The sequence below is a fragment of the Dermochelys coriacea genome, chromosome 2 (assembly GCF_009764565.3).
Source record: "Dermochelys coriacea isolate rDerCor1 chromosome 2, rDerCor1.pri.v4, whole genome shotgun sequence".
NCBI classification, from domain to species: Eukaryota; Metazoa; Chordata; order Testudines; family Dermochelyidae; genus Dermochelys; species Dermochelys coriacea.
The window spans coordinates 90,161,408-90,188,162 of NC_050069.1; the positions used below are offsets into that span (position 1 = coordinate 90,161,408).

General features: G+C 45.0%; 1 protein-coding gene across 8 annotated transcripts in view; it reads left to right on the forward strand.

Moving 5' to 3' along the window:
- Nucleotides 1-26,755, forward strand: part of MTCL1 (microtubule crosslinking factor 1) — a 185,327-nt gene that overhangs the window by 105,008 nt on the left and 53,564 nt on the right. For 2 of the 8 annotated variants that reach the window (XM_043508090.1, XM_043508093.1), the window contains exons 5-9: nucleotides 1,432-2,757; nucleotides 3,691-3,846; nucleotides 19,390-19,503; nucleotides 21,853-22,083; nucleotides 23,365-23,553. In XM_043508090.1, the coding sequence (XP_043364025.1) occupies nucleotides 1,432-2,757; nucleotides 3,691-3,846; nucleotides 19,390-19,503; nucleotides 21,853-22,083; nucleotides 23,365-23,553 (2,016 nt within the window). The remainder of the gene's footprint in view (nucleotides 1-1,431; nucleotides 2,758-3,690; nucleotides 3,847-19,389; nucleotides 19,504-21,852; nucleotides 22,084-23,364; nucleotides 23,554-26,755) is intronic. The other 6 variants (XM_038392756.2, XM_043508094.1, XM_038392755.2 and 3 more) reach the window with 5 other exon arrangements.

Sequence of the window (26,755 nt, forward strand, 5' to 3'; positions counted from 1 at the left end):
CGAAACTGAAAATGGGACACTGGGGGTGGATATAGTCCTTCCTGCCCCAGTCCTTCTCCCTCCTACTTTTTTCCATCACCTCCTCTCTGTCCCTCTCTCTGACCCACTCTGCTCCTATTTCCCTCTTCCCCTGCCCTCTCCTCGCTTCTCTGCATTGAGAGAATATGAGACATCTGGAGTCACTGTGCCAGGTTGGCCCAAGCCAGTGTCACAGAAGCAGTGCTTAATTTGTGCCATGGCTGAGCGCTGGCACCTCTAGGCTTGGCACATCGTAGCCCTGGCACCTCTGGGATCCCAGCTAAAAGCCGCCACTCTCCGGCCTCCCACCTCGGAAGGCGCTGCCGCTGTGAGCAGCAGCACACAATACACCATACTATGCCACCCTTACTTCTGCGCTGCTGCTGGAAGCAGCACTGTCTTTGGAGCTGGGCACCTGGCCAGAAGCCGCCTTTCTCCAGCTGCCCCAGCCAGTGCTTAATTTATGCCGGAGCTGAGCCCTGGCACCCCTTTCAGTACAAATTAAGCACTGCACAGATGTCACAACTTTTTTGGCCAAACTGGGCATTTTGTCCAATTTGCTCTTGCCCGAACATTCCTCTGCACCCTCCTAGGGTAAGAGCAAACAGGACAAATGCCCAGTTTGGCCAAAAAAGTCATGATGTCTGGGATGGAGCTTAAAAAGGGGACTGAACCAGCTAAAACAGGACATATGGTCACCTTAGTTAGTGTATTCCTTTTCACTGTCACCTCTGGAGAGCTGGGCTCACACATAGTTTATATCACTGGTGATATGATGGTCACATCTTATGTCCCAACAATAGCAACAACAATCGTGCTTCTCATTTTCAAGACGATTTACAAACATTTCCTGTGTCCCAAAATGTTGTGAGGATTCTTTAGTCAAACTCTAGTGCATACTTTACTTTTCATTATGGCAAAACAACTACACAGTTTGTCACACTTCAGAATGTTTGATGCACTGCTAAGAAGACTGAGTGGAGAAATGAGGAGCAACCTCATTTGTACAGTTAGCCTCTGCTTCATGCATGCTAAAAATTATCTAATTTATAATTAAAATGAAAAGAAAAAAAGTTCAAACAAAATACTACACCATTTCATTTGAATAATTTTTTGTTGTTCATAAAGTTTTTGCAATCTTTGATAAGACCTTGTTGTCTGCAAAACACATTAGCATAGTTATGCTATGATTTTTCTGTTCATCTGGGAACTATGTTAATTTCACCAGGCCCAAGCCATAAACTGTATCAACTTTATCTGTGATTTTCACAGCATGCGTGCTCGCTCTCTCTTTCTTTCAATTGTATGTATGTTTAAAATTTCAAAGGAAAAAATGTGAATATTTTGGTAAAAAATTGATTATGCCTTTATTATATAATACTTTTTTTGGTGGGGGCCTCCTCTTATTGGCAGGAAGACAGTGCTGACTTGAAGTGCCAGCTTCAGTTTGCCAAAGAAGAAGCAGTGCTGATGCGTAAGAAAATGGCCAAGCTGGGGAGGGAGAAAGATGAACTGGAACAGGAGCTCCAGAAGTACAAGTCCATCTACGGAGATGTGGACAGTACGCTCCCTACTGGGGAGGCAGGAGGGCCACCCAGCACCAGAGAGGCTGAGCTGAAACTTCGTCTGAAACTGGTGGAAGAGGAAGCTAACATACTGGGCCGGAAGATAGTTGAACTGGAGGTGGAGAACAGAGGTATTAAAGCTGAGATGGAGGACATGAGATGCCAATATGAGAGAGAATCTCTTAGCCGGGACCACATTTCAAGTATTCCTACCTCACCATACGGTGACTCCATGGAGTCGGCAATAGAGTTGCGCCGTCACTTGCAGTTTGTTGAAGAAGAGGCGGAGCTGTTGAGGAGATCGATCTCTGAGATTGAGGATCACAACAAACAACTAACCAATGAACTGAACAAATTCAAGTTCGAGCCCAGTCAGGAGTCCAGTTGGCTGGATGATGGTGCCTCTAAATGCAGTGGATCCCTCCAAGAGGAGCTGAAATCAGCGAGGATGCAAATCAATGAACTGAGTGGAAAAGTGATGAAACTCCAGTATGAGAATCGTGTATTGATGTCCAATGTGCAGCGCTATGATCTTGTCTCTCATCTAGGGCTGCGCACTTCAAGTCCCAGGGACAGTGATGCTGAGAGTGATGCAGGAAAGAAAGAGAGTGACAGTGAAGAGGGCCGCCCAACACAGCCAAAGAGAGAGGGACCCATTGGCGGCGAGAGTGACTCGGAAGAAGTTTATGAAAAGACGTCAGGTTTTGGGAGCGGTAAGCCATCAGAAGGTAGCGACCTCTGTTCTACTGAGTTAATGAGAGTGAAAGAGGACACCGAGTCTTTAATTAACATCAAACGAGAGGCTGAACGGCTCGAAAGGACTGTGCTCCGTCTCATCACTGACACTGATAGTTTAATTTATGATGCGAAGGTGCACATCACCAGCAGTCCTTCCTCTGAGCAAGGTTTCAAAAGTGATGGAGAGAGAGGTGAGGAAAAAAATGAACCAGAACTTCTGGACACTATCAATTCAAGGATGAAAGCTTTCCGTAAAGAACTACAGTCCTTCCTAGAGAAGGTTGATCACATCGGGGAAAGCCTCAGAGAACAAATGGAAGACCTCTCCCCTTTGCCTCACCTGACAGAGTCTTCCAGTTTTCTGTCCACAATGACATCCATGTCTCGAGACTCACCCATCGGTAACCTTGGAAAGGAGTTAATTACAGACTTCCAGGTAAGTGGGCTTCTTCTTTGCTTTCCCTCCTTTTGTTGTTTCTCTTTCTTGCTGGCATTGCTACTCTAGAGCTAATTTCCCACACAGCTGCTTTATGATTTGAAAATGGCAGTGTATTACAATCTAAAATGTAAAACAAACCCTTTTTAATTTTTTTATGCTCAACTACTTTCGTTCAGAGGCGGTTCCTCATGGTAGAAAGGCTAATCCAATGAAAGCAATAGGTATCTGGGTTTTTTGTTGTCTCTAGCAGCAACATTTCCTGATGCAGATGTCATTAGTTAAAAAATCAAAAGTAAAAATCCAAAAGTAAACCCTAAGCAAGAAGCCTTGCTAATGAATGTATAGAGTTCTTTATTGTGCTCTCTTTTAAAAGAATGAGGTGTGTTCTCAAAAGCCTTGCCAAAAAAACAAAACAAAATAAACTTTCTAAGTGATGTTTTTTGAAAAGCCTGCTTACAGCTCACTCACATAACCGAGGGGCAAGTGAGAAGCACTAGCCAGCGAAGGACTGCCTTTCGTAAAGCGTTGCCAATGGGCGCATGTCTCAACTGCCACACTGGATATAGCTTTTCTGCACAGCACAAGTAAGGAAGGAAGAGCCTTGTATCCCGTATCCTTCATGACTTGTATGCTTGCTGTTGGTTTGACTCATGCATCCTCATTGCATGCGCCTCATAACCAGTGTTTGCATTCTTTTTTCCTCTCTTTCTCTTTTTTGCTTTTCAGATGTTTCAGCCCATCATTTTGCTCATCCTCATTTTAGTTTTGTTCTCTTCACTTTCTTATGCCACTGTATTTAAGTTGTTTTTTCTGTTCACGCTTTTCTTTGTCTTGTAGTTTTTTTTCCCAGTTGTCTACCTTACCCATTTTTGTTTTCTTTATTCCCTCCTGTCCTTTGTTTTTGTTATAAACCGCCCATGCACCTAACAGTCCAAACTGAGGGATCAGATGGAGTGGCAGCTCAGCCAAGATCGTGGAGAGGAGCAAGAGATTCACCACCACCGAGCCACCACCGAGCCACACCGCAGAGCTGATGGAGACATTAAACTCTACAGGCCAGGCGACAAGGGCTGTTTCAGTCTAGAGGTCAGCACAGCAGCCCATTCTACTAACTGCCTCCTGCTGCCGTGGAGGGGATATAAATTTCAGCCACAGAAGTGTGGGGAGGGTGAACAAGTGTGGGGAGTGTGAAAGACTACAACTTTGCTGTGATGTTTTCAGCAAAAATATTTAAATATTCGTAAATTTCACAAAAGCAAATGCACTCTTGTTTTGCGGCTTATCACACTGCTCCCAGCAGCTGATGGTGGTAGCATAAGAAGTATTTAATTTACAGCCTCTCCCTCTTTACCCATCAAAGGTAAACTTCAAAACAGATATCTGCTAAAACATAAATAACAGTAAGTCAGTGGTTGGGAGTCAGACTTTCTCCTTAGATGTGGAAAACTGGAAGATGAGGGAGGTGAGTCCTTTGATTCAATACATATCTGGAACAGTTGTCCCTAGTGAGAATTTTAGCAAGTAAGGATCAGAAAATGACTCGAGTTAATGTTCAAAATCTTTTTCTTTAAACACTCTTACCATTAGTAGTTCCCTGCTGCCTAATTTTTAACCTTCTCTTTGTATTATATCTTGTATATAAATCCTATATTTACCAAGCTACATGACTTGGGTAATTTTTGGCACAAATGGTTTACCATCTACCAAAATGAGATGTTACCTAAAGTAAACTGTCAAAAGCTGCGCAGATGGTGGGAGTAGTTTTCACATCAAGGAGACCTTAGCCTGACACACAAAAGCAGGTAGCTATAACTGAAGGTACAAGAATATCCATTCAAAGTCCAACTGTGCTGGAGAGGCGAGTGTGGATGGGACACTCATAAAAGGGATCAAGGTAAGAAGGCATTAGTGACAAGCACACTTGTTTAAATACAGTTTATTGAAGCTAGAGGGAATATTACATTACACTGTCACATATTGAAATGATTGGGTATACCAGTGGTTTGAAATGCCATGAAGATCATCCCGGATTCCACCTTGGAGCTGGGCATCTACATAGTTATTGGTTTCAGAGTAGCAGCCGTGTTAGTCTGTATCCGCATAAAGAAAAGGAGGACTTGTGGCACCTTAGAGACTAACAAATTTATTTGAGCATAAGCTTTCGTGAGCTGCATTGGATGCATCCGATGAAGTGAGCTGTAGCTCACGAAAGCTTATGCTCAAATAAATTTGTTAGTCTCTAAGGTGCCACAAGTCCTCCTTTTCTTTTTACATAATTATTGGTTCAATAGAGGATAACTGGATGAAATTCTATGACCTGTGTTATGCAGGAAGTCAGCCTAGATAATCTAATGTTTCCTTCTGGCCTTGAGATCTATGAAAACATAAAATGGGAGCCAAATGAAGCATAAAGTTCCCCAAATGATTTTTTTTAATTGATTTTTCTTTTCCTTTCTTAAATTTATTTTCTTTGAGCCTGAGTTTGCAAAATCTGGAAGCACTAAGTCAAACTTTTTTTGCCAGGTGAGTGAGCAGAAAACATAGTTTTCAAATTCAAAAAGTTATTTTTGTCATTGTAAAAAATTGAGATGAAAAGCCAGTAAATTCATGCCCAAAAGCAGAAATGTCAAAAAGTAAACTTCTATCTACTTTTGTTTCAGGAATGAAAATTTTCACACAGCTCCAGTAGGTGATAATGATTGGCTTTCTTCTTATTGTGTGGCCTTTCAAAGAGATGGACATGTTTAAGTTATGCAAACAATTCTTTTGTAAGCAAGCAAGCCCATTTTTTTTCCAAGCCGAATTTTAAAGGGAACGTTTCCCATGAAGTGCTTCCATTTACCCATTTCTCCTGTATAAATTATTTGAAAAATAAGCATTGTGGGAGACTAATTGTTTGATTAAATTCAATAGATGAAGACTGCCTTATGCCTGAACCACCCTGTAGCCTAACTGTAAACATCTGCCTTTGTTTGGTCTTTGCACTGCTGTTGTTAGTGTAACAGTATTATTAGAATGTCTTTGCATATTAAAGACTTGGGTTAGATTCACAGTCCAAGGGAAATTATTTCTTGAAATTGTCTTAAGAATGGGACTTTGTTTTCCTGCTGAAAACAAGTAATTGAATTGCCTTGGCAGAGGGGAGGAGGCCAGCGCCCACTGAGGTGAATAGTCAATACATTACTCATGGTTTGAGCTCTGTTATGGTGGGTGGGAGAACTGGTTCTGTAAAATCCATAGGGAAAGCAAGTGAATAAACAAGAATTGTTATCCATAAAAGAGGCAGAGGGATTAGAGAAAGTAGCACAATACTTTAAGAAGCAAATGCATAGAACAGATCAAAGATTGCTATGGCAACCTGTCAGATCAGTGAAAATTGACAAATATTTCATCTGATAAATTTAATCTCTTTTTCTGTTAGTGGAATATATATAAACAGAGTGCAATTTCCTCGTATTTTTTCAAATGTAGTAGACAATTAAATCAACCAATTGTAGGTATTGGTAGGTGAAATGTGTCACTTCATCCTTAATTCCTACTTTGTATCTACATGGGATCTCCTGTATGATAGGAGAGAGCTATGATATCTGGCCACATCAGGACAGAATTTCAGCCTTTATGCTGACTATCCTGCTTTTGTTTGTTTCAGACAGTCTCTGCATTCCTTTAAGGCAATTTTTGTAAATCCATTTGAGAGCTTTTCAGTAATATGACATTTACAAAAAAGAAAAGGAGTACTTGTTGCACCTTAGAGACTAACAAATTTATTTGAGCATAAGCTTTCGAACTACAGCTCACTTCATCGGATGCATTCGGTGGAAAATACAGTGGGGAGATTTATATACACACACAGAGAACATGGGGAAATAGTTTTACTTTATGAAATGACCCATTCTTAGTTGTAAGAATGCATGATAGAGATCTTGTAGGTATTTGTCTCTGTCTGAGGGGTTGGAGCAAATGCGGTTATATCGTAGAGCTTGGCTGTAGACAATGGATCGTGTGGTGTCATCTGGATGAAAGCTAGAGGCATGTAGGTAGGAATAGCGGTCAGTAGGTTTCCGATATAGGGTGGTGTTTGTGATCATCGCTTATTAGCACAGTAGTGTCCAGGAAGTGGATCTCTTGTATGGACTGGTCCAGGCTGAAGTTGACGGTGGGATGGAAATTATTGAAATCATGGTGGAATTCCTCAAGGACTTCAAATGCCTAATGCCCCTACTCTACTTGTGCTACATTGATGACATCTTCATCATCTGAACTCATGGAAAAGAAGCCCTTGAGGAATTCCACCATGATTTCAACAATTCAACACGATCCATTGTCTACAGCCAAGCTCTACAACTACAATACCCACCTGCTGAAGTGAAGAAACAGATTGACAGAGCCAGAAGAGTACCCAGAAGTCACCTTCTACAGGACAGGCCCAACAAAGAAAATAACAGAACGCCACTAGCCATCACCTTCAGCCCCCAATTAAAACCTCTCCAACGCATCATCAAGGATCTACAACCTATCCTGAAGGACGACCCATCACTCTCACAGATCTTGGGAGACAGGCCAGTCCTTGCTTACAGACAGCCCCCCAACCTGAAGCAAATACTCACCAGCAATCACACACCACACAATAGAACCACTAACCCAGGAACCTACCCTTGCAACAAAGCCCGTTGCCAACTCTGTCCACATATCTATTCAGGGGACACCATCATAGGACCTAATCACATCAGCCGCACTATCAGAGGCTCGTTCACCTGCGCATCTACCAATGTGATATGTGCCATCATGTGCCAGCAATGCCCCTCTGCCATGTACATTGGTCAAACTGGACAGTCTCGACGTAAAAGAATAAATGGACACAAATCAGACGTCAAGAATTATAACCTTCAAAAACCAGTCGGAGAAAACTTCAATCTCTCCGGTCACACGATTACAGACCTGAGAGTGGCTATCCTTCAACAAAAAAACTTCAAAAACAGACTCCAACGAGAGACTGCTGAATTGGAATTAATTTGCAAACTGAATACAATTAACTTAGGCTTGAATAGAGACTGGGAGTGGATGAGTCATTACATAAAGTAAAACTATTTCCCCATGTTATTTCTCCCCCCACCCCAGCCCCCACTGTTCCTCAGACATTCTTGTTAACTGCTGGAAATGGCCCACCTTGATTATCACCACAAAAGGTTTTCCTCCTTCTCCCCCCCCCGCTGGTAATAGCTCATCTTAAGTGATCACTCTCCTTACAGTGTGTATGATAAAACCCATTGTTTCATGTTCTCTGTGTGTGTATATAAATCTCCCCACTGTATTTTCCACCGAATGCATCCGATGAAGTGAGCTGTAGCTCACGAAAACTTATGGTGAAATAAATTTGTTTGTCTCTAAGGTGCCACAAGTACTCCTTTTCTTTTTTGCGAATATAGACTAACACGGCTGCTACTCTGAAACATGACATTTACAATGTATCCTAACCGTGTGCTGAAATTTTGCACATTGTTCCCTTTTTACACTGATATAGTATTCTGTCTTCATGCATTGCATATTATTTGTACTGAACAAAAAGCCATAAAATAGAAAACACACCCATCACTTTTCAAAATTGTGGGAAGCAGAATGACAAATTGGTACGAGTTTATTGACAATATTCCTTCTCACTAGGTTAGGGGTAGTAAGAATGGTGCACTTTGATACATAATACTCTTTTGTTCTATGTAAGATATCACTACAAATTGACAGTATAATGCCCTGAAAGACCCATTATGATGTAAATCTTAATAGCCAAAGTCTAAGTGAACTCATTAGGACTTCATGTACTTTCCAAATAATGGTCCAGATTTTCAAAGGCTTCGGCTTAAATGTTTTAATAATATCTGGCATTCTTTGTGCAAGCAAATACACAAATGGATAACTGCACAATTACCTATTCTTCTTCGAGTGCTTGTTCTCTTCCATTCCACATAAGATGTGCACACACCGTGTGCACGAGCGTTGGAAACTTTTTCCCTTAGCAGCTCCCGGCGGGCCCCCCAAGTGGTGCCACTGCACTCTGCATACATACCGCCGCCAGCCCGACCCCCTCCAGTTCCTTCTTACCATCTGTGGCAGCGTTGGAACAACCCCTCTCTCTCTCTCTCGCAGAAGAGCAGTCCCTTAGCCTTTAGAGTAGCTGTTATCAGTTCATTTTACATATAGATTGTGAACACTTAAGTGATTAGGTGCTTGGAGGCCTCCAGCACCTGCCCCGGGCCGCGGGGCATGCCACAGGCCCACGGCTTCAAGGCTTGCGCCACGTGCCGCAAACCTATGCCAATTACTGACCCCCCACGACTTGTGTCTCGTTGTCTGGGGGACAGACATCAAACTGAAAGGTGTAGGATTTGCAAGGCGTTCAAACCAAGGACAAGGAAAGAAAGAGACTTTTGCCTAAAGCAGCTGTTGATGGAGGCTGTATTGCAGCCACTGGGCCTGGAGCGCCCGACACCGGATCAGCCTTCCTCGGTGCGTAGTGTCCCGGAGCCGTAGGGAGACCCGTCACCGCCGAAGCACAGTAAACTGTTGGCCCCGGAGCACCAGGCTAGGCCCCGGAACCCATCGTCTTCCCCGGTGCGGCCCCCGGCGAAGCCTAAAGGAAGGCGTGGTCGTTCCCCACACAGGCCCCGAGCGCCGACAAGAGCAGGAAGGCCGTGGTACTGGCGCTGACACAGGCGGTCCCGGCAGCACAAGCCCCACCGAGCCCAGACCTAAGTGAGCTCAGTACGGACGATGGGCTCGAGGGCATAAAGGATCAGCCCTCCGTGCCTGGCATCTCTGAGACTGCAAAGGACCTCATCGAGCTGTCAGCGGCAAGCCCCCTCCCGTATGGGGAGAACCCTCCGGCACCCATGCCTCGGGTGCCATTGAGGAGTAAGCCGGCAATGGTGTGCCGCTTGAAGACACCGTCCTAGCATCACTCCCGGAGTTGGTCCCGGTCGAGCTCCGACTCCATGGACTCACAGTTGCCAGCGGCCCAGAAGGAGGTTGTGGCACCAGCAGCAGGTCAATGCGAAGAAGCACCAGAAAGGGCACACCACTCTCCAGCACCGCCCAGAGAATGGCACTGGGAGGAATCGAGATGGCCTTTAGAGGTCTCCCGCAGATGGTCCCGGTCCAGGGAACGCTGGCACCGGTCCAGATCCCAGTCCCGGTCCCGCTCAGCCAGGAGCCGCTCGTTCTCCCGCCAGCGCAGATCATTGGCATCACTATGGCCTTCGCGATCGGCATCGCCACAGTCCGGCACTGGCTCTGGCCGCTATAGCTACCCACACAGGGGCCTGGACAGCATAGACCTTCAGGGAAGCTGGCAACCCCAATGGGGGCTGCCAGGCCATTGGCCCTTCTGGACCTCCTGGGCCTATCAGGAGTGCCAAGGGGCCCCGTCCACAGCAAGTTACTCAGTGCAGCGGTCCCGGTCCCCGCACTGATGCCAGACGGTGCCGGAGGCAACAGTATCCAGGCCTCCAGCATCCCCCCAGCATAGACCGGAGAGTCTGGCACCGAGCCCGGTGCTGTCCCATGGACTCCCGCCCTGGCCTGATCCGGGAGCCCCTACCATGGGAGATGTGGAGCAGGAGGACCAACCAGAGGGGGTCCAGCAGCAGCTAACCTCCTCGTCTTCCCCAGATGAGGCAGTGGCAGGTACGGAGGTGTCCAGCCCTCCACCAATAGACCATAGAGCCCACCAGGAACTGCTGTGCAGAGTTGACCAAAATTTGGGGTTGCAGGCTGAGGAGACGGTTGAGCAGGAGGACCCCATGGTGGACATTTTGAGCCCCGAAGGTCCATCCAGAATAGCGCTCCCGCTCATTAAGACCATCCAGTCTAACTATAAGACTATATGGCAAACCCTGGCATCCAGCAAACTAACGGCTAAAGGAGTGGAGCGTAAATACTTTGCCCCATCTAAGGGCTATGAGTTCCTATTCTGCCACCTGAGTCCATGCTCCCTGGTGGTTTCAGCAGTGAACGAAAGGGAGCGCCATGGACAGCAGGCCCCGGCCCCTAAGGCCAAGGAGATGAAATGCCTGGACCTTTTTGGTAGAAAAGTGTATTCATCTGGGGGCCTTCAGCTGAGGATTGCTAACCAGCAGGCCATCCTAAACAGGCACAATTTCAACTCCTGGGCGGCGGTGGAGAAGTTTAATGACAACCTCCACCAAGGTTCCCAACCGGAATTCACAGCCCTGGTGGACGAGGGCAAGGCAGTAGTCAAGACCTCTCTCCAGGCCTCCCTGGATTTGGCAGACGCGATGGCTAGAACAATCACATTGGGGTGGTCATGAGGCGCTCGGCGTGGCTCCAGGAGTCAGGCCTGACACCTGAGGTCCAGAGTACGCTCCAGGACCTCCCCTTCGAAGGGTCCGGGCAGGGCCGGTGCAAGGATGTTTTGCGCCCTAGGCGAAACTTCCACTTTGCACCCCCACAGCAGCTCCCCGCTGCCCCCCCTCTGCCCTGAAGCGCCCCCCCGTGGCAGCTCCCCACCATCCCCTCTCCCCTCGGGGAGCCGTGTTTGGCACGCAAGCCTGGGAGGGAGAGAAGCAGAGTGGGGCGGCGCGCTCAGAGGAGGAGGCGGAGCAGAGGTGAGCTGGGGCGGGGAGCCGTTCCCCTGTGCGCCACCTTCCCCCCCATTACGTGCTGCAGGCGTCCCTCTCCGCGCCCCTCTGCCCCAGCTCACCTGCACTCCACCGCCTCCCGGGAGCGCGCTTTTGCCGCTCCCAACCACTTGGCGCCCTAGGCGACCGCCTAGTTTGCCTAGTGGTTGCACCGGCCCTGGGTCAGGACTCTTCTCAGACCAGACAGATGCGAGGCCTGCGCTCAAGTCGCTGGCTATGCACACCCCGGTGACCCAGCGGAAGCCCTTTAAGCCGCAGCCTCCCCCTCAACGCCAGTACCATGAGGCCATGAGCCTTACCGTAGGCGAGGCAGGGATAAGAGGCGACGGCGCAACAACAATAGTAACAATAATGCTCCGGGTCAGAACCAAGGCCAGCACAAGCCCCAGCCGGGCACTAAGCCAGGCTTTTGAAGGTGCGCTCGAGGGCAGCGTACCAGACCAGTCACCAGATCTGTACCTTTGTTTCCTGAACCGCCTGTCCTGTTTCTCCCATGCATGGTCCACCATTACGTCAGACCGTTGGGTCTTACGGTGCGGAATGGGTATTCGCTGCAGTTCGCCTCCCCCCTCCCATCTCCCTTCCCTATCCCTCTTCAGGGACCCCTGTCACAAGCATCTCCTAGAGGAGGAAGTCCGCTCGCTGCTACAGGCGGGGGCGGTGGAGGCAGTGCCTCACGGCCTAAGGGGAAAAGAGTTCTACTCCCGGTACTTCCTCATCGTCAAGGCCAAAGGGGGCCTTCGCCCAATCCTAGACTTGCGCGGGCTCAACAAATTCCTGGTCAAGGCCCGGTTCCACATGGTCTCTCTTGGCACCATCATCCCTTCCCTGGATCCAGGGGACTGGTACGCCTCCCTCAACATGAAGGACACATACTTTCATATCGCTATTTTCCCAGCACATCGGAGGTTCCTACGCTTCACCATGGCCCGAGAACATTACCAGTTTGCAGTTCTCCCGTTTGGTCTAGCCGCAGCCCCAAGGGTGTCCATGAAGTGCATGGCGGTGTGGCAGCCTTTTTACGGAGGCAGAGAATCCGGGTGTACCCGTACCTCGATAACTGGCTCCTGGTAGGCCGATCCGAGGTGGAGGTGCAGGGCCATGTGGAGGTGGCCCTGAGATTGTTCCGCGAACTGGGGCTCCTGGTCAATGTCCTCAAGTCCACACTCATACCCATGCAGACGGTGGAATTCATAGGGGCAGTCCTGGACGCGGTACAGGCCAGGGCAAGCCTTCCAGTATCCCGATTCCAGGCTATCCAACAAGCAGTGGCCTCCCTGTGCCAGTTTCCAACAACAACGGCCAGGTGCTGCCTGTGGCTGCTGTGCTACATGGCAGCATGCACGCACGTGGTCAGGCATGCCAGACAGAGACTCAGGACTCTGCAGGCATGGCTCACTCAGGTATACCGCCCAGGCAGGGACCCCCTGGACTTGGTAGTGACAGCCCCAAGGGATGTGCTGGACTCCCTGCTGTGGTGGCAGTCCCGGCCTGTGGTTTGCAAAGGCATCCCCTTTGCCACCCCACAACCCGACCTGACGCTGGTGACGGACGTGTCAGACCACGGATGGGCAGCTCACCTGGGGGACCTCATGATGCAGGGTTTGTGGTCTGGAGCAGAGCGGTCGCTCCATATCAACGTGAAGGAGCTCAGGGCGGTTCGTCTCGCCTGCCAGACCTTTCACACCACTCTGAGTAGTCACAGCATGACAGTTCTGACATACAACACTACTGCCATGTTTTATATAAACAAGTAGGGCGGGGCTTGTTCCTCACCACTCTGTTGTGAGGCTCTCCTTCTCTGGGACCCTTGCATAGCCTATGTGACTCACCTCGAGGCGTCCTATCTTCCGGGGGTGCGGAACAAACTGGCAGATTCCCTCAGTAGGTTGTACCGCATACACGAATGGACGCTCAGGGTGGTCGTCGTTCTTTTGCTCTTCCGCAGGTGGAGGTTTCCCGTGGTAGACCTGTTTGCCATCAGGGTCAACGCCCAGTGCCCGCAGTTCTGCTCATTCCAGGGCCGCAGCCCGGGCTCACTCGCGGATGCGTTTGCGATCCCGTGGAGAGGGGGCTTGATGTATGCCTTCCCCCTGCTCCCCTTGGTGCACGAGGTCCTGCTCAAGGTGCTAAGGGGCAGGGTGGCGGTGATCCTCATTGCCCCAGCCTGGGCCCACCAGCACTGGTACATGTAGCTCCTAGAGCTGTTGGTGGAGGCCCTAGTAGTCCTGTCCCTACAACAGGACCTCATTACACAGGACAGCAGGCAGCTTCTCCACACCGACCTGCAGTCACTGCACCTGACGCCATGGAGGCTCTGAGGCTAAATGCCCTGGAGAGCCAGTGCTCCCTTCCCAGGCAGCAGATTCTGCTTGGCAGTAGAAAGCTCTCTACCAGGGCGGCCTATATGGCCATGTGGAAAAAGTTCTCGTGTTGGTGTGAACCATGACAGGTGCGGCCGGGCCAGGCCCCAGTGCAGGCCATTCTGGAGTACCTCCTGCACCTCAAGCAGCAAGGGCTAGCCCCGTCCTCACTCAGAGTGTGCCTGGCGGCCATCTCCGCCTTCCATCCGGGGTTCTCGGGAAGCTTGGTGTTTTCCCACCCAATGGTGGGGCAGCTCCTTGAAGGGTTGGAGAGGGTGTCCTGTACTCCCTCCCCACAGTCCCTCTATGGAACCTTAACCTGGCCCTTTCTAAACTCACAGCACCTCCTTTCGAGCCCCTCGCTACCTGTTCTCTCCTCCACATTTCCTGGAAGGTGGCATTTCTGGTTGCCATTACCTCTGCCAGAAGGATGTCCGAACTGAGGGCCCTCATCTCTGAGCCGCCATACACAGTATTTCAAGGTGCAGCTCCGGCCACACCCCAAGTTCCTCCCTAAGGTGGTCTCCCAATTCCATCTGGGCCAGGACATTTGTCTGCTGGTGTTCTTCCTGAAACCCCATACGTACCCGCGTCACTGCAGCTTGCACACCTTGGATGTGCGTCGAGCGCTGGCATTCTATTTGGAGGCACAAAGCCCTTTTGCAAATCCGCGCAGCTGTTGGTGGCTGTAGCCGAGAGGGTAAAAGGCCTCCCTGTGTCGGCGCAGCGGATTTCATCTTGGATTACAACCTGCATCCGGGGGTGCTATGAGCTCACAGGTGTTCTCAGTGGTCACAGCCCACTCGACCAGGGTGCAGGCGACTTCCACGGTGTTCCTGGCACAGGTCCTGATCCAGGAGACTCAAAGAAGAAAAAAATGGTTACTTACTTTCTCATAACTGTTGTTCTTCGAGATGTGTTGTTCACGTCCATTCCACCACGCAGCCTCCTACCCCTCTGTCGGAGTTGCCGGAAAGAAGGAACTGGAGGGGGTCGGGCTGGCGGGGGTATATATGCCGGGCACAGTGGCGCCACTCGGGGGGCCTGCTGGCCCGATGGGAGCCACTAAGGGGAAAAATTTCTGACATTCGTGCACGTGGCACATGCACACCTAATGTGGAATGGACGTGAACAACACATCTCGAAGAACAACAGTTACGAGAAAGTAAGTAACTGGTTTTTTTTGCACTGTCAATGGGGTATACGCACTAATTTTTGGGGTGCAATTTAGGCTGTAACCTTTGAGAATTTGTGTATCATATGCAAAAGCAATGTGTAATGCATGAGAAATTGCTCTGAAATTTAGCTTATTGTGTATTTGCAACATTCAGATTTCAGATGTAAATTTGACCATTTTGGAATGTATTTATTGTGGGGTCCAAAATATTAAAGGGACATAATACATGTATGAAATGTTTATTGTTTAGCTTCCTCAGAGGAAGGGGAAAAAAGCCATCCACATCCTCAAACCTCATTTTGCTGCCTCTGAATTGAAAAATGACTAAAACAAGTAGTCTATGAAATGTGATATTCATAATTCTTGCATGTAGGCTGGTTTCTAATTGTAAGAATCAAATTGGATATATTTAAAAAGCCTTCAAAAACAGATTCAACAAAGGGGGAAAAAAACAATCAGATGTTTTATTTTAGTCAGGTTGGTATTGATTGTGGTCCAGCAAAAAGCGATGAGGTGGCTGGTCTTGTGGTGGCTTATCATCAGATGCTAATTTCTGCAAACTTCTTGCTCTGGCGGAGTGTGATAAATGTGTAAAGCAAGTCCTCCTGGAACCATAGGGCTCTATCACAAGAATAATAGACTGGAGCTGACAAGAGGCAGGCCTTTGAGGGGGGAGCAGAGAGATTTTAGTGGAATGAGTAATATTTAGACAAAACTCTGGCCGTGTGGATGATATTTGTTTAAATGTCCTCTTGAGGTAAGGGAATCAGCATGGATTAGCATCTTCTGAAGAGAAAACAGGTGAGAGGGGGTGTTCAGTGTCTCAGCAACAGAGCTTTGGAACTGGCCTGCAAAGGCAACAAGAACTGAAGCACTTTGGAAAATGTAATTTGGTTCACTGAAAATTTTAAATCGTTGTCAAGGTACAAATGTAGTGTGCTGTTCAGTGGTGCTGTGGTGGAGTAACGCTAGATAGTAGTTTGTGTTGTGTTTGTGTGTTTTCATTTTAGTGAGTTTGTTTCCTGATATAGATAATGTTAGAGTGTTATTCAGTGGATGTCTTATCTGGGACACCATGGTAAATGGAATTTGTGCCTCATGGTTTTTATCCCAGTTGTAGCAAATGCATTAATAAGAGGAAGAGATGATGGAATTTAACAGAAAATCTTATGTCTATAATTGTCTCCCAGTGCTGTAGCAATGCTGCTTGCAAAAACAAATCTACAACAGTTATGCCTATGACATCTGTAAATATCACAATACTGCAGTTCTGTCAGGGGCCTGATTTGCAAAGATGAGCATGCAGAATTGCAGACACTGTACCATGTGTCTAAAATTTCATACACAAACAGACATAGTTAGAAAAGATAAATATTTTCATATTCATTAATCAAAGTTCAATCACTGGACATGATCTTATGGGGTGCTGAGCAGCCCTATTCCCCACTGAAGCTAATCTGAGTTCTTGCCACTTATCAGAACTAAGCCCAATGTTTATAACATAAATAAAAGATATGAAGAAACTTTGAGTTTCAGAGTGATGAAAAGCTGTGCAATTCTTCATGTGTCTACTAAATTACAGTATAGCACGTGCAATTTATTGCTTTAAAAAAATCATCCTCCATAATAAGGCAGAAGCAGGTTACTTGCGGGAGAAAAGATTTAAACCTTTTTAAAGTGCTTATAAAACTACATCACCTCTGACAGTGCATTCAGTCTTTCACCAGTAGTTCCAACTATTATTACATATTTCATACTTTCAAGGTTCCCACTCATGTTGCCATCTTATCGATAAATGGCGTAAGAGATTGGGTTGTTGTTTTTTCTTGTCCCATTTTGCAGGCATAGTCTACTCTTGATGTGTACGTAGCTATGTAACTCCCATTAACACTAGTGAAGAACAGAGTATCGACTCCTTCTAGCAAGTTACCATTTTTATTGATATATCAAATAAGTAAAGGCATGTTGGGAAAAAGACAAACAAAATACAAATATAAGGATTTTCAGCTTCCAATTTCATGAACCGCAAGGCAAACAATATCTTTCTAATTCCCTAAATATGACATTACTGTAGAGAGAGTGATCTAAAAACCAAATATATTTTGAAATAATTACTTGCACATTTGCTATTGCCATTTCCTAACCATATTGGAGGGTTTTTTTAATGATTATTATTGGCAATAAAGAGTTACCAGTGGAATAGTTGTTTTCAACAGATAAAATTGGTGCTAGATTTCACACGGCTCTGGATAATCTCAAATTAATGAAGTAGGCAACATGCTTTTTTGAAATTGCACATGAACTGGCCTGATGCATTGATTCTCATAAATCGTATTCTAAAAGAATGCTAATTAGAATAACAGAGCAAGAACACAAAGATCACTAAAGAAAAACATCTTTCTCTTGCTGCATGGGGAAACTGACTCGATATAATTTATGCACATCAAGAAGAGATTAGTCTTCAAAGAATTTTAAAGATTATATAACCAGTTCCTGAGTTTAAAAAAGAAAAGAAAAGAAAATCTGCCCTTGGATATGTATGCAGCTCCGATTGAAATCAACGGTTTTCCACTCACTTCCAACACCAAAATTTGGGCTTATGTAGTGAAAATGTTTGTCAATGTATTAATACACAAGAAAAAGTAGATATGGTAGATAATATGATAACTTTGCATTGGTCAGTTTCTGTATACGGAATAAGGGGTTAAAAATTAGAGCAGGGCTAAACTTATCAGACCAACACTTTACTCGCTGAAAAATGCAGGTTTGGTCAATCCCAAATTCTGTGCAAATTTGGCATGAATTCATCTAATAGTTTCAAAACTTACATGCCATTCACAAAATGGCTGGAGGAGAAGGAGGTGGTGGTGATAGTGCCCTTTTTATAACTTTTAGCCCAGTGGTCAGGACACTACCTGGAATGTGAGAGACCAAGGATCAATCGTCCTGAAGAAGAGATTTGAAGCTGGGTTTCCTTCATCCCAGATGAGTGCTTTGACCACTGAGCTAAAGTTACAAGGAGTGTACCACTACCTGCTCCTCCCTGCTCCCATTTTGTGAATCTAACCCTTTAAAAATGATTGAAAAAGTCTGTTTGGGGTCAAACAAAACATGTTCCATTTGACCCTAAATAGATTTTTTCAATTCACCAAAATTGTTCGCAATTTTTGGATTCAGTTAGACCCAAACTGAAATTTTTATTTCTATTATTTTTCACAACTGCCAGAGAACTGAAAAAATCAGTTTATTCCCCCAGCTCTATAAAAAAATCTCTCTTTTCAGGCATAGAACAGACATGTGCACAAGTCAATTATACAGCAGAGTACCAATTAAAGAAGGAATCAGTTGGCCCAGAGAGAGTGTATGGTAGCTTCAATTGGCTGATAAAAAGTTAGAATGCACCCTTTCAGGCCTCAAATAGTCCTGTTTCTGCTCTGACAAGTAACTAAAAATGTTTCTTTTTGTGTTGCAAAGTTTTCCATATCAAGTTACAGTTACATGTGAGAAGGAAAGAACTGAGTTTGACAGTCAGACCATAAATGGGAATTAGCCAAGACCTAAATGTGTGGCAAAGACCCAAAATGAGAGAGACAAAAAGTGATTAGTGCAGGAAAGTAAGTGCTGTGAGATTAATTTCTTTGGTGTAAATAACTAAGTCTGTGACCTTAGCTTCATGATTGCAATAATTATTGTTAATAAAATTGAAGGGGACACCCAATTGGTATGGAACATAAGTAATTTTGAGACTGAGTGAGTAATGTCACTAAAAATGAGAGATATTTGAGAGTCTGGTCAGGTCCCAGAGTGAGTTTGCAAGACTAGCATTTAGAATAAAGATGAAATACAATAAACAGGGATTCCGCTACTTGACTGGTTTAGAGTCACTTTTCAAAGTAGAAATATTAGTAAGGTACAGCTGTAACCTGTGTAAAAGCCTGTCCCATATCTGAAGAAAGGGACCTTTTTGCCCTGGAACATTATGTATTACATGTAAAAAATGAGATCACATTATCTGATTTATTTTTTTTTAAAAGGTACAGTATGGCTGATCTCTCTGCAAGAATGCTAAAAGTGAATACCTTTCATCACAGTGGATTGGATACACTACCAGATACTATAAGTAGCTTATAAACAGGCTCTGATTCTGTAACTTTGTAGTAGTTCCAATTACTTCAATGACACTGTATATATAAGGGTAGTAGGATCAGGCCTGAAAGGAAAATACAACATGTAACATTAAGATCCTATTTTTATATTTTATTAGGAAGCCACATAAGAAATCCTCACACATATTTAAGGCATTGCTACATATGTGCACATCCTGCTTTGCTTATAACTGTATGTATAATTGTAAATCATGAAGATGTCTGTCCGACAGATTTTTTACATCATTAACACACACTTTCCATTAAACATGTCCCTTTGTCCTACTGATCAGCTCAGGGATTCCCATGTTTTATCTGTACAGAATGTATCGATACAGGCTCAACTTGAGCAGGAGACGAGACATCACCAAGAGGAGCAAGAAAAGTTTACAGAGAGGATCATTCAGGTAAATGCAAAACCTATCCACTGGTACAGACATTTGGCCAGAGCCTGCACAATGAAACATTTTTTGTCAAAAACAAGGGAATTATGTCTACATGTTACTACTATTCACTCCCAAAAGCGTCAACTTTATTTACTTATTTTCACTCATCTGAGGAAATGAAGAATCTAGAAGCTAGTTGAATGTAAATTGACCTAATTTCTGTATTTTTGTGTCCCTGGGTATCTTCTTGTTAGAGAAATCAGCCAAAAAAACCTGCATGAGCTGCTACATTTGTGATCACATACGAAGTGGCTGCTTCTTCTTTACCCCTTCAGCTCTTCATGAGATAGTGGAACAGCACTTGCTTGAACTCCAGGAGCACAGTTGGATGTTGTAGGCCTGATTCTTGTCTCAGTGTAAATCAGACGCTCCCTGAAGTCAGTGGAGTTATACCAGTGTACAGGAGATGAAAATCAAGACCTCTTTATTTCTTAATGCTTTCCTTCCCTGTCTTTTATTGCTCATGTTCAGTGTACATATCATGAAATTGGCTATATTTCCCCCACCTTTTTGAAGACTTGGATTCATAGATCTTGGCTGTTTTTAACGAAATCTCCATTTCAGTTCAATGGAACAAGGCTCTGTTAACCCAAGTTATATTCATTTACACATTCAAAAATTAAGCTTACAATAGTTTCCTTTTTAGTATATTGTTTCTGGCAACATTAAGTGGCAATGAACTAAAGTCTGCCCTCTGTATGCAACTCCATGTGCACGACTGGGAGTTGTACACACAACTTTTGGCCCATAATATCCATTTTTGTTTTAAACTACTTTTAAGGTTGATTATAAACCTGTAAATTGCATATTGGTGGGTAAATATGCTTGATTTAATCAGGAATTTATTTACAAGGGTTTACTGTTACTGAGAGTATTTATTAATAAGCCAGTTTACTCCAAAATCCTTCTAACAGAAGATGTAACAGGTTGTATGTGCATTTTGGATAACTGATTTTGTTAGCTTATCTGCAAAGGTGCTGTGTCTTTGCATTATGACAGGTCCAAAACTTTTAAAAGGGTTCATTATTTAGTAAAGTGCTTGTTATGGAATGGGAGGTTGCAAATAGGATTCTGAATGTTTTAGGGGTAATTAGATGCATATTTTATTTAATTTTATTTGTAATAGGAATTATTGGTCTGGTTTTCTGTCCACTTTCCTGAAGATGAACCTTCCAAGTGTTCTCTATAGCTATGAGGTGTTTATTGCAGGATATATTCTGTATGGTTTAAGGAATTGTGATGGCTAGTTTACTATGGCTTTCATTTGTACTGGATTGGTAACTAACAAGAGAGGCAGTTATTTAATAGACTCATGATATAACAGGAAACAAAATAATATGAAATGGCATCTATAAACAATGGCTCTGCATTCCTTTTCTAAATGCCTTTCCCTCATTAGTTAGCATCCGCATTCAGTTAAAACAGAAATATATTGGCATTCATGTAGGAGTATGCGACTGCTGAAAGGTAATTTATGTAACTCTTGTTGGTGCCAGATCAATCCATTGCCTGTTTTTCACTTATACAGTAAGACATTGCATTCAAGAATGACTTTTCTGGCTGAAGTCTGGTGTCAAATAAATTATAATAGGGTTTAAATTGCAGACTGTGAGCTATTCTTGGTTCTTATGGGGTTGGAATTCAGACTATTCTGAGTCACAGTATGCTTGTATCTTCAACCACAGTGTGCATCTATTCTTCAGCCTTGTGCAGAAACTGTAGGAGTTCCACCATAAGGCAGCTCAAACAGCCCTCAAGTATGAATCCTCAGTGCTAATGTAAAAAGGCCAAGACTTGTGTTTGATAGCTAACATAAAAGACAAGGGAGCCCTGTTTCTTGAGAGTGAGATGAAGATACATTCTTAACAAAAGGAGTGATTGCACAGGGAGGGGAGGAAAATTAAAATTCTTCTGTGTGTTGTAGGGATTATTATGCTCTCATTTTATAGGAGTAGGTAGAAATTCAGTCCTCAAATGAGTTTTGTATGAAGCAGTTTTAGGGTTAGGGCCATGCAGGGAACATACTGAAAAGATGCAATGAAGAGCGTAAGGAAAGTATGTTGGACATAAACGTGTATGTAGCAGCATTGTTGTTGTGCATCTTTAAAGTGAATTAACTGTGTACATTCCCTCAGCAGGTTATTTGCATATGGTTAATGAACTGAGGGCTGTAAGCTGTGGTCTTTTGATTCCTCAAAAGTCAGGGCTCTTGCCAAATGAAGTAGCTAATTTTGATTAAATTTAGAGGTTTCAGTTTGTCTCACCCATCAGCAGCACCCTATTGATATTGTGTGTGTTGTTCCATTAAAGCTGGAGGAGGAGCATCTGCAGACCTTGCGGAGGAAAGATTTGGAAGTGCAGAGCTTGACTTTGCAGAATAAATTGGAGGAGAAGACCTGGAGTCAGGAGAAAAGTTTGATGCAGCAAGAACTCAGGCATTTCAAGCAGAATACCTTCCTGCTCTATGTGAAACTGAAGTGGCTGCTGAAACACTGGCAGCAAGGCAAGCAATTAGAAGAGGAAGGGGAGGACATACTGGAGGTAACAGGCCCATCTTATTCAGTGGAGTGAAACTGCAAGGATGAGTTGAGTTTCTAGTTCTGTTATGAGCAAAATGAATATTCAGATATCCCTGTTTTGCATGCAAACCTTAACTCAACCAATTATGGAGCCGCATCAGCCCTCCATAATCATGAGTTTAAAAGGGACTGAAATGAAATTTGAAGTTAGTTACTGGCCTTTTAAAAATCATTTTTTAAAGAGGGATAACCCATATGATATCTCTGAATTACTGCTCTCTCGTCTTTAAAACAAAACCCCCAGCTAGCACAAATATATGGAGGAATAAGTGTATTAGTGGGCTAATGAACTAAAATCTGTTTGGATGCTTTGAGTGATGTTGCTTTTTTCACGTTTATGTACAGTGTACTCCTCAAAAAGCCCTCAGGAATACAGATGAAGAGGTGCTCTGTTTTCATACTGGCAGTAGAGTCACACAGCTTCTTGTGTGAATTCAGCAGTGATTCATCCATCAGTAAGCACCACTCTGAAAGAAGGCACCCAGAATCACCTATAGACATTGGGAAATCTTGGCCTTATTAAATAAAATGACTGGGAGAAAGGCATTTTCTCAGTCTGCTGCTCTAACCAAAATTCCTGGGGAAGGGAGAATTATCCTTCAAGTTCATAATATTCCAAAACCACCTTCTAAGTAATTGTTTCATGTATTGCTAATATTTATGTACCTCCTGTCCATGGTGCCTTTTCTTTCAGCATTTGAATCATAGGGTATCAGGGTTGGAAGGGACCTCAGGAGGTCATCTAGTCCAACCCCCCTGCTTCAAGCAGGACCAATCCCCAATTTTTGGCCCAGATACATAAATGGCCCCCTCAAGGATTGAACTCAGAACCCTGGGTTTAGCGGGCCAATGCTCAAACCACTGAGCTATCCCTCACCAACTGATTCCTGGCCTACAGTTGCTGCAGGTGTATGTGCTACCAAATTAGGCAGAATGAATAATCTTCAAGATAGGAGTGACCATTTGTAAATGCTGCTATACTGTTCTGCTTCTGTGTAAACTAAATCCACACCTAATAGCAAAACATCTTTTCTGGCTTCAGTGATTTCAGTGTGTCGGGTTGTGTTCATGTCATGTTGTGTAATAACATTCTCACGGGCATACAGAATGTGATTTAATAAATTGCAACCCACAAGGAGATCCCTTTTCTCCAGCCTTCAGTAGATTTTTTTTTTTTTTTTTTGGTCACTGCACAGTTAATACAGGAACAGTGTCTGTGGAGTTCATTCTCTTGCCATTTTAGATTGAGCACCTCGATGCCCTACCAGAATTTGGCGTTCAGTCTGAACAAAAGGGAGATGACCCAGAACGAGATGAGGAGGAGGATGACCTTGTGTTTGCACTGACTGATTATTCCCAACATTCCACAACAGAGAGCACTGACCATGGACCACAGCTGCAGACTGCAGAACTATTGCAGCATCAAAAGCAGGTATCACACCAGAAGGGAGTTACACATCGTGCCTTGGGAACTAATGCTGTAGATTTTTTTTAGTGGCATTCATTTTGTTTTGCTGATGTTCTATTTTATGTAAGTACCTAGAATTGTACACAACTTCCATCCTAGCTACACAGCAACTTTAATGGGTTTCATCCATTATATCTATATTTAATAGGGAGTCATGTGATCACTACTGTCCTCTTGACAGATGCTAGGAGTGAAAAATCCCATTTCCTCTTGTGGCTGCTTGCCCAGAAAAATATATCAATATCTGATGGCTTGCAGAATTTACAGACTCATCTTTCCTGAGCATTTTATCATCTAGCCATTAGAAAGGAGGGGAACTTTTTATTTCATTTAAATATTTTAAGAATCTGGCACATGTATTTAATGTCTTCCTTAAAAATGAAGGAAAAGTAATGCCAAAGTTCTGTTACATTATTGGACATCCTTTTTAAATGGCTAAAGGCAAATCCTATCCGGTCCCCCAGCGATCTCCTGTGCCATGCCTACCTTGGAGTTGGACTAGGCAAATATGAAGAATTTAATCTACAATAAATGGAATCAAATCAGCAGTTAGGGTTCAAGTTAGGAATATATTTTTAAATGACTCAAAGACTAAGTATTGAATATTACTAAACAAAGTAAGAACTTAATACAAAAGAATATACAATTAAGAGTTAATAAGTATTCCAGGAGGGGAGTAAAACAAAATGTAGGAAGTTATTATTCCTTTTAACTTCCATCTTTTGTACACAAATGTTGCTCTAATTTAACTCTGACCCTTGTGTATGTGCATTACTTGATTTAGTTGGGAATTGGTCCTGCTTTGAGCAGGGGGTTGGACTAGATGACCTCCTGAGGTCCCTTCCAACCCTGATATTCTATGATTCTATGATTATGATTAGGACTGAGATTTAGTCACGGAGATCTCGGAAGTCACAGAATCAATGACTTTCAGCGGCCTCTGTGATTTCAGCCTGCAGTGGTTGGGAGCTGCAGGGTACCCCACCTCCCGCTAGGGCAGAAAGCTATGTGGTACCCCTGCCGCCTCTGGAGCTCCCAGTTGCCATGGGCAGTAGAGGTACCCCCCCCAGCTTTCTGCTGCTGCTGGCATGGGGGAACCCCCCAGCTCCCTGACGCAGGGAGCGGCGCAGCTGGGGAACCCCAAGCTCCCAGCCACTCAGGGCAATGGGGGACCCCCCCAGCTCCTAGTGGGCAGCAGTGGGGAACCCCCAGTTCCCTGCCACCAGGGCTGCTCAGGAACCCCAAGCTCCCAACTGCTGTGGGCTGCCAGGGGTGGCGGGCAGGGGAAGAACCCAAGCTCCTGGCCCCCGCAGGTGGCGGGTAACCCCCCAAGCTCCCAGCCCCCGTGAGCAGTGGTGGACGCCCGGAGCTGCAGGCGGCAGGGGTACCCTGCAGCCTCCAGCTGCTCCAGGCAGCTCCTAGTCCCTGCAGCAGCCCTGCCTGAGGTAGTGTGGGGATCCACAGATCCCCATTTTGTCAGGGATATTTTTAGTAAAAGTTAGGGACAGGTCACAGCTTCCATGAATTTTTCTGTTATGCCCATGACTTGTCCATGACTTTTACTAAAAATATCTGTGACAAAATCTTAACCTTCATTATGATGTATTTTGTCTATAGTTACATGATCACATAACTATTTTTCCATAGGACTCATGCTTCATTCAGTGTTCAGTTTGGAAAGTGTGTGGTAAATTAAAGAGCTATGCAACATTTATTTTTGTGCTCACTGAGCAGTGACCATTCCCCTGCCTAATTCACTTCATATTCCTGCCTTCATTTGCTGCATACCAGTCATCCTGCCCACTGAGAACCCAACTGTCCCCTATGACACCAGTGTCAATTCTGATTTCTTCAGCTTTATATTAAGTAAGTGCAAATAGAAGTTGGTCCTAAATTCTATTCTATTCTGTACAGGCTTTTATACTGTGGTCATCAGTAAACTATCTGAGCACCTTCCAGTAGTGTACTAAGCCATGTGACTACACAACCATCACATGTTGTTTGTTCCCTTATCCTCTCCCCAAAGAAAGAAGTGGTGTGTAATGGAGTGTCTTGCTTTGGTAGGATGTGGCTTGTTTTGTTTATATGATCTGTTGCTATGTATTTGTTAGAGAAATCAAGGTCAAAGAAATGAGCCTTGCCCTTGGAGTGGAAGGTGGGGAGGTTTGTGATGGTCCTTGATTCTTGGGAAAGTTGATTCCACAGTTTTGGACCACTCTCGGAGAAAGTTCAAGCTTTACTCTTATTGGAGAGAGAGTTTTAGACTATCTTTTAGATACTCTGGGTCCAGGCCATGGAGAACTTTGAAGATAAGGACTTTGAAGACGAGGAACAAATGTGCAGGACCCCATCTAATTTACCAGATAGCCCTGCCTTGTGCACTGTGCACCTTGTTAACCTGTGTACTAGATATGGATAATGGATACTCCAAAGTGGGTAGAGTTAAGGCTTTTAACATAGTTCTTTGTGAGAAATTTCCTAGGAATTTTAAAAAGGAAGAGGCTAAAACAGAGACTTTCCATTATGTGGAACCATTTGTGGACAACAATAGAATGTTGTGTCTAGCAGAAAATGCATATTCAGTGAGCTAAATGCTACTGTAACCGCGCTGCTGTGTGCTTCCCAGCCTATGGCTGGCGTAACATTCGCTACAGCGGAGCTCCTGCTGGTTCATTTGGGAATTAGCTCTTTCACCTTTGCTAGTGGTGTCTCGTCCACCGTTACTCTCTGGTCTCCACCATCCTCACAGTCGGACCCCCATCATTCCCAGACCATGCCGTCCGCTTCTGGACACTGCCCTCCGGCTGTGCCTGTTCCACTGGCTCTCCCCCACTTCCGGGGGACCAGCAGCTTCTGGTTCTATCACTCGCCTCAATGGCTCACTGGAGTCCTCAATCTAGCCCCTTTCTCCAAGGGCAAACTGCAGTCTGGCTTAGCCACTCTCATCACTGGGAAGTGGGGGAAGGGCCCAGGTCTGCCCACCTGCCCGCCCACTACTCTGGGCCCCGAACCAGGGACCTTCTAGCACAGGGGTGGGCAAACTTTTTGGCCCGAGGACCACATCTGAATGGAAATTGTATGGCGGGCCATGAATGCTCACAAAATTGGAGGTTGGGGTACAAGAGGGGGTGAGCGCTCCAGCTGGGGATGCGGACTCTGGGTTGGG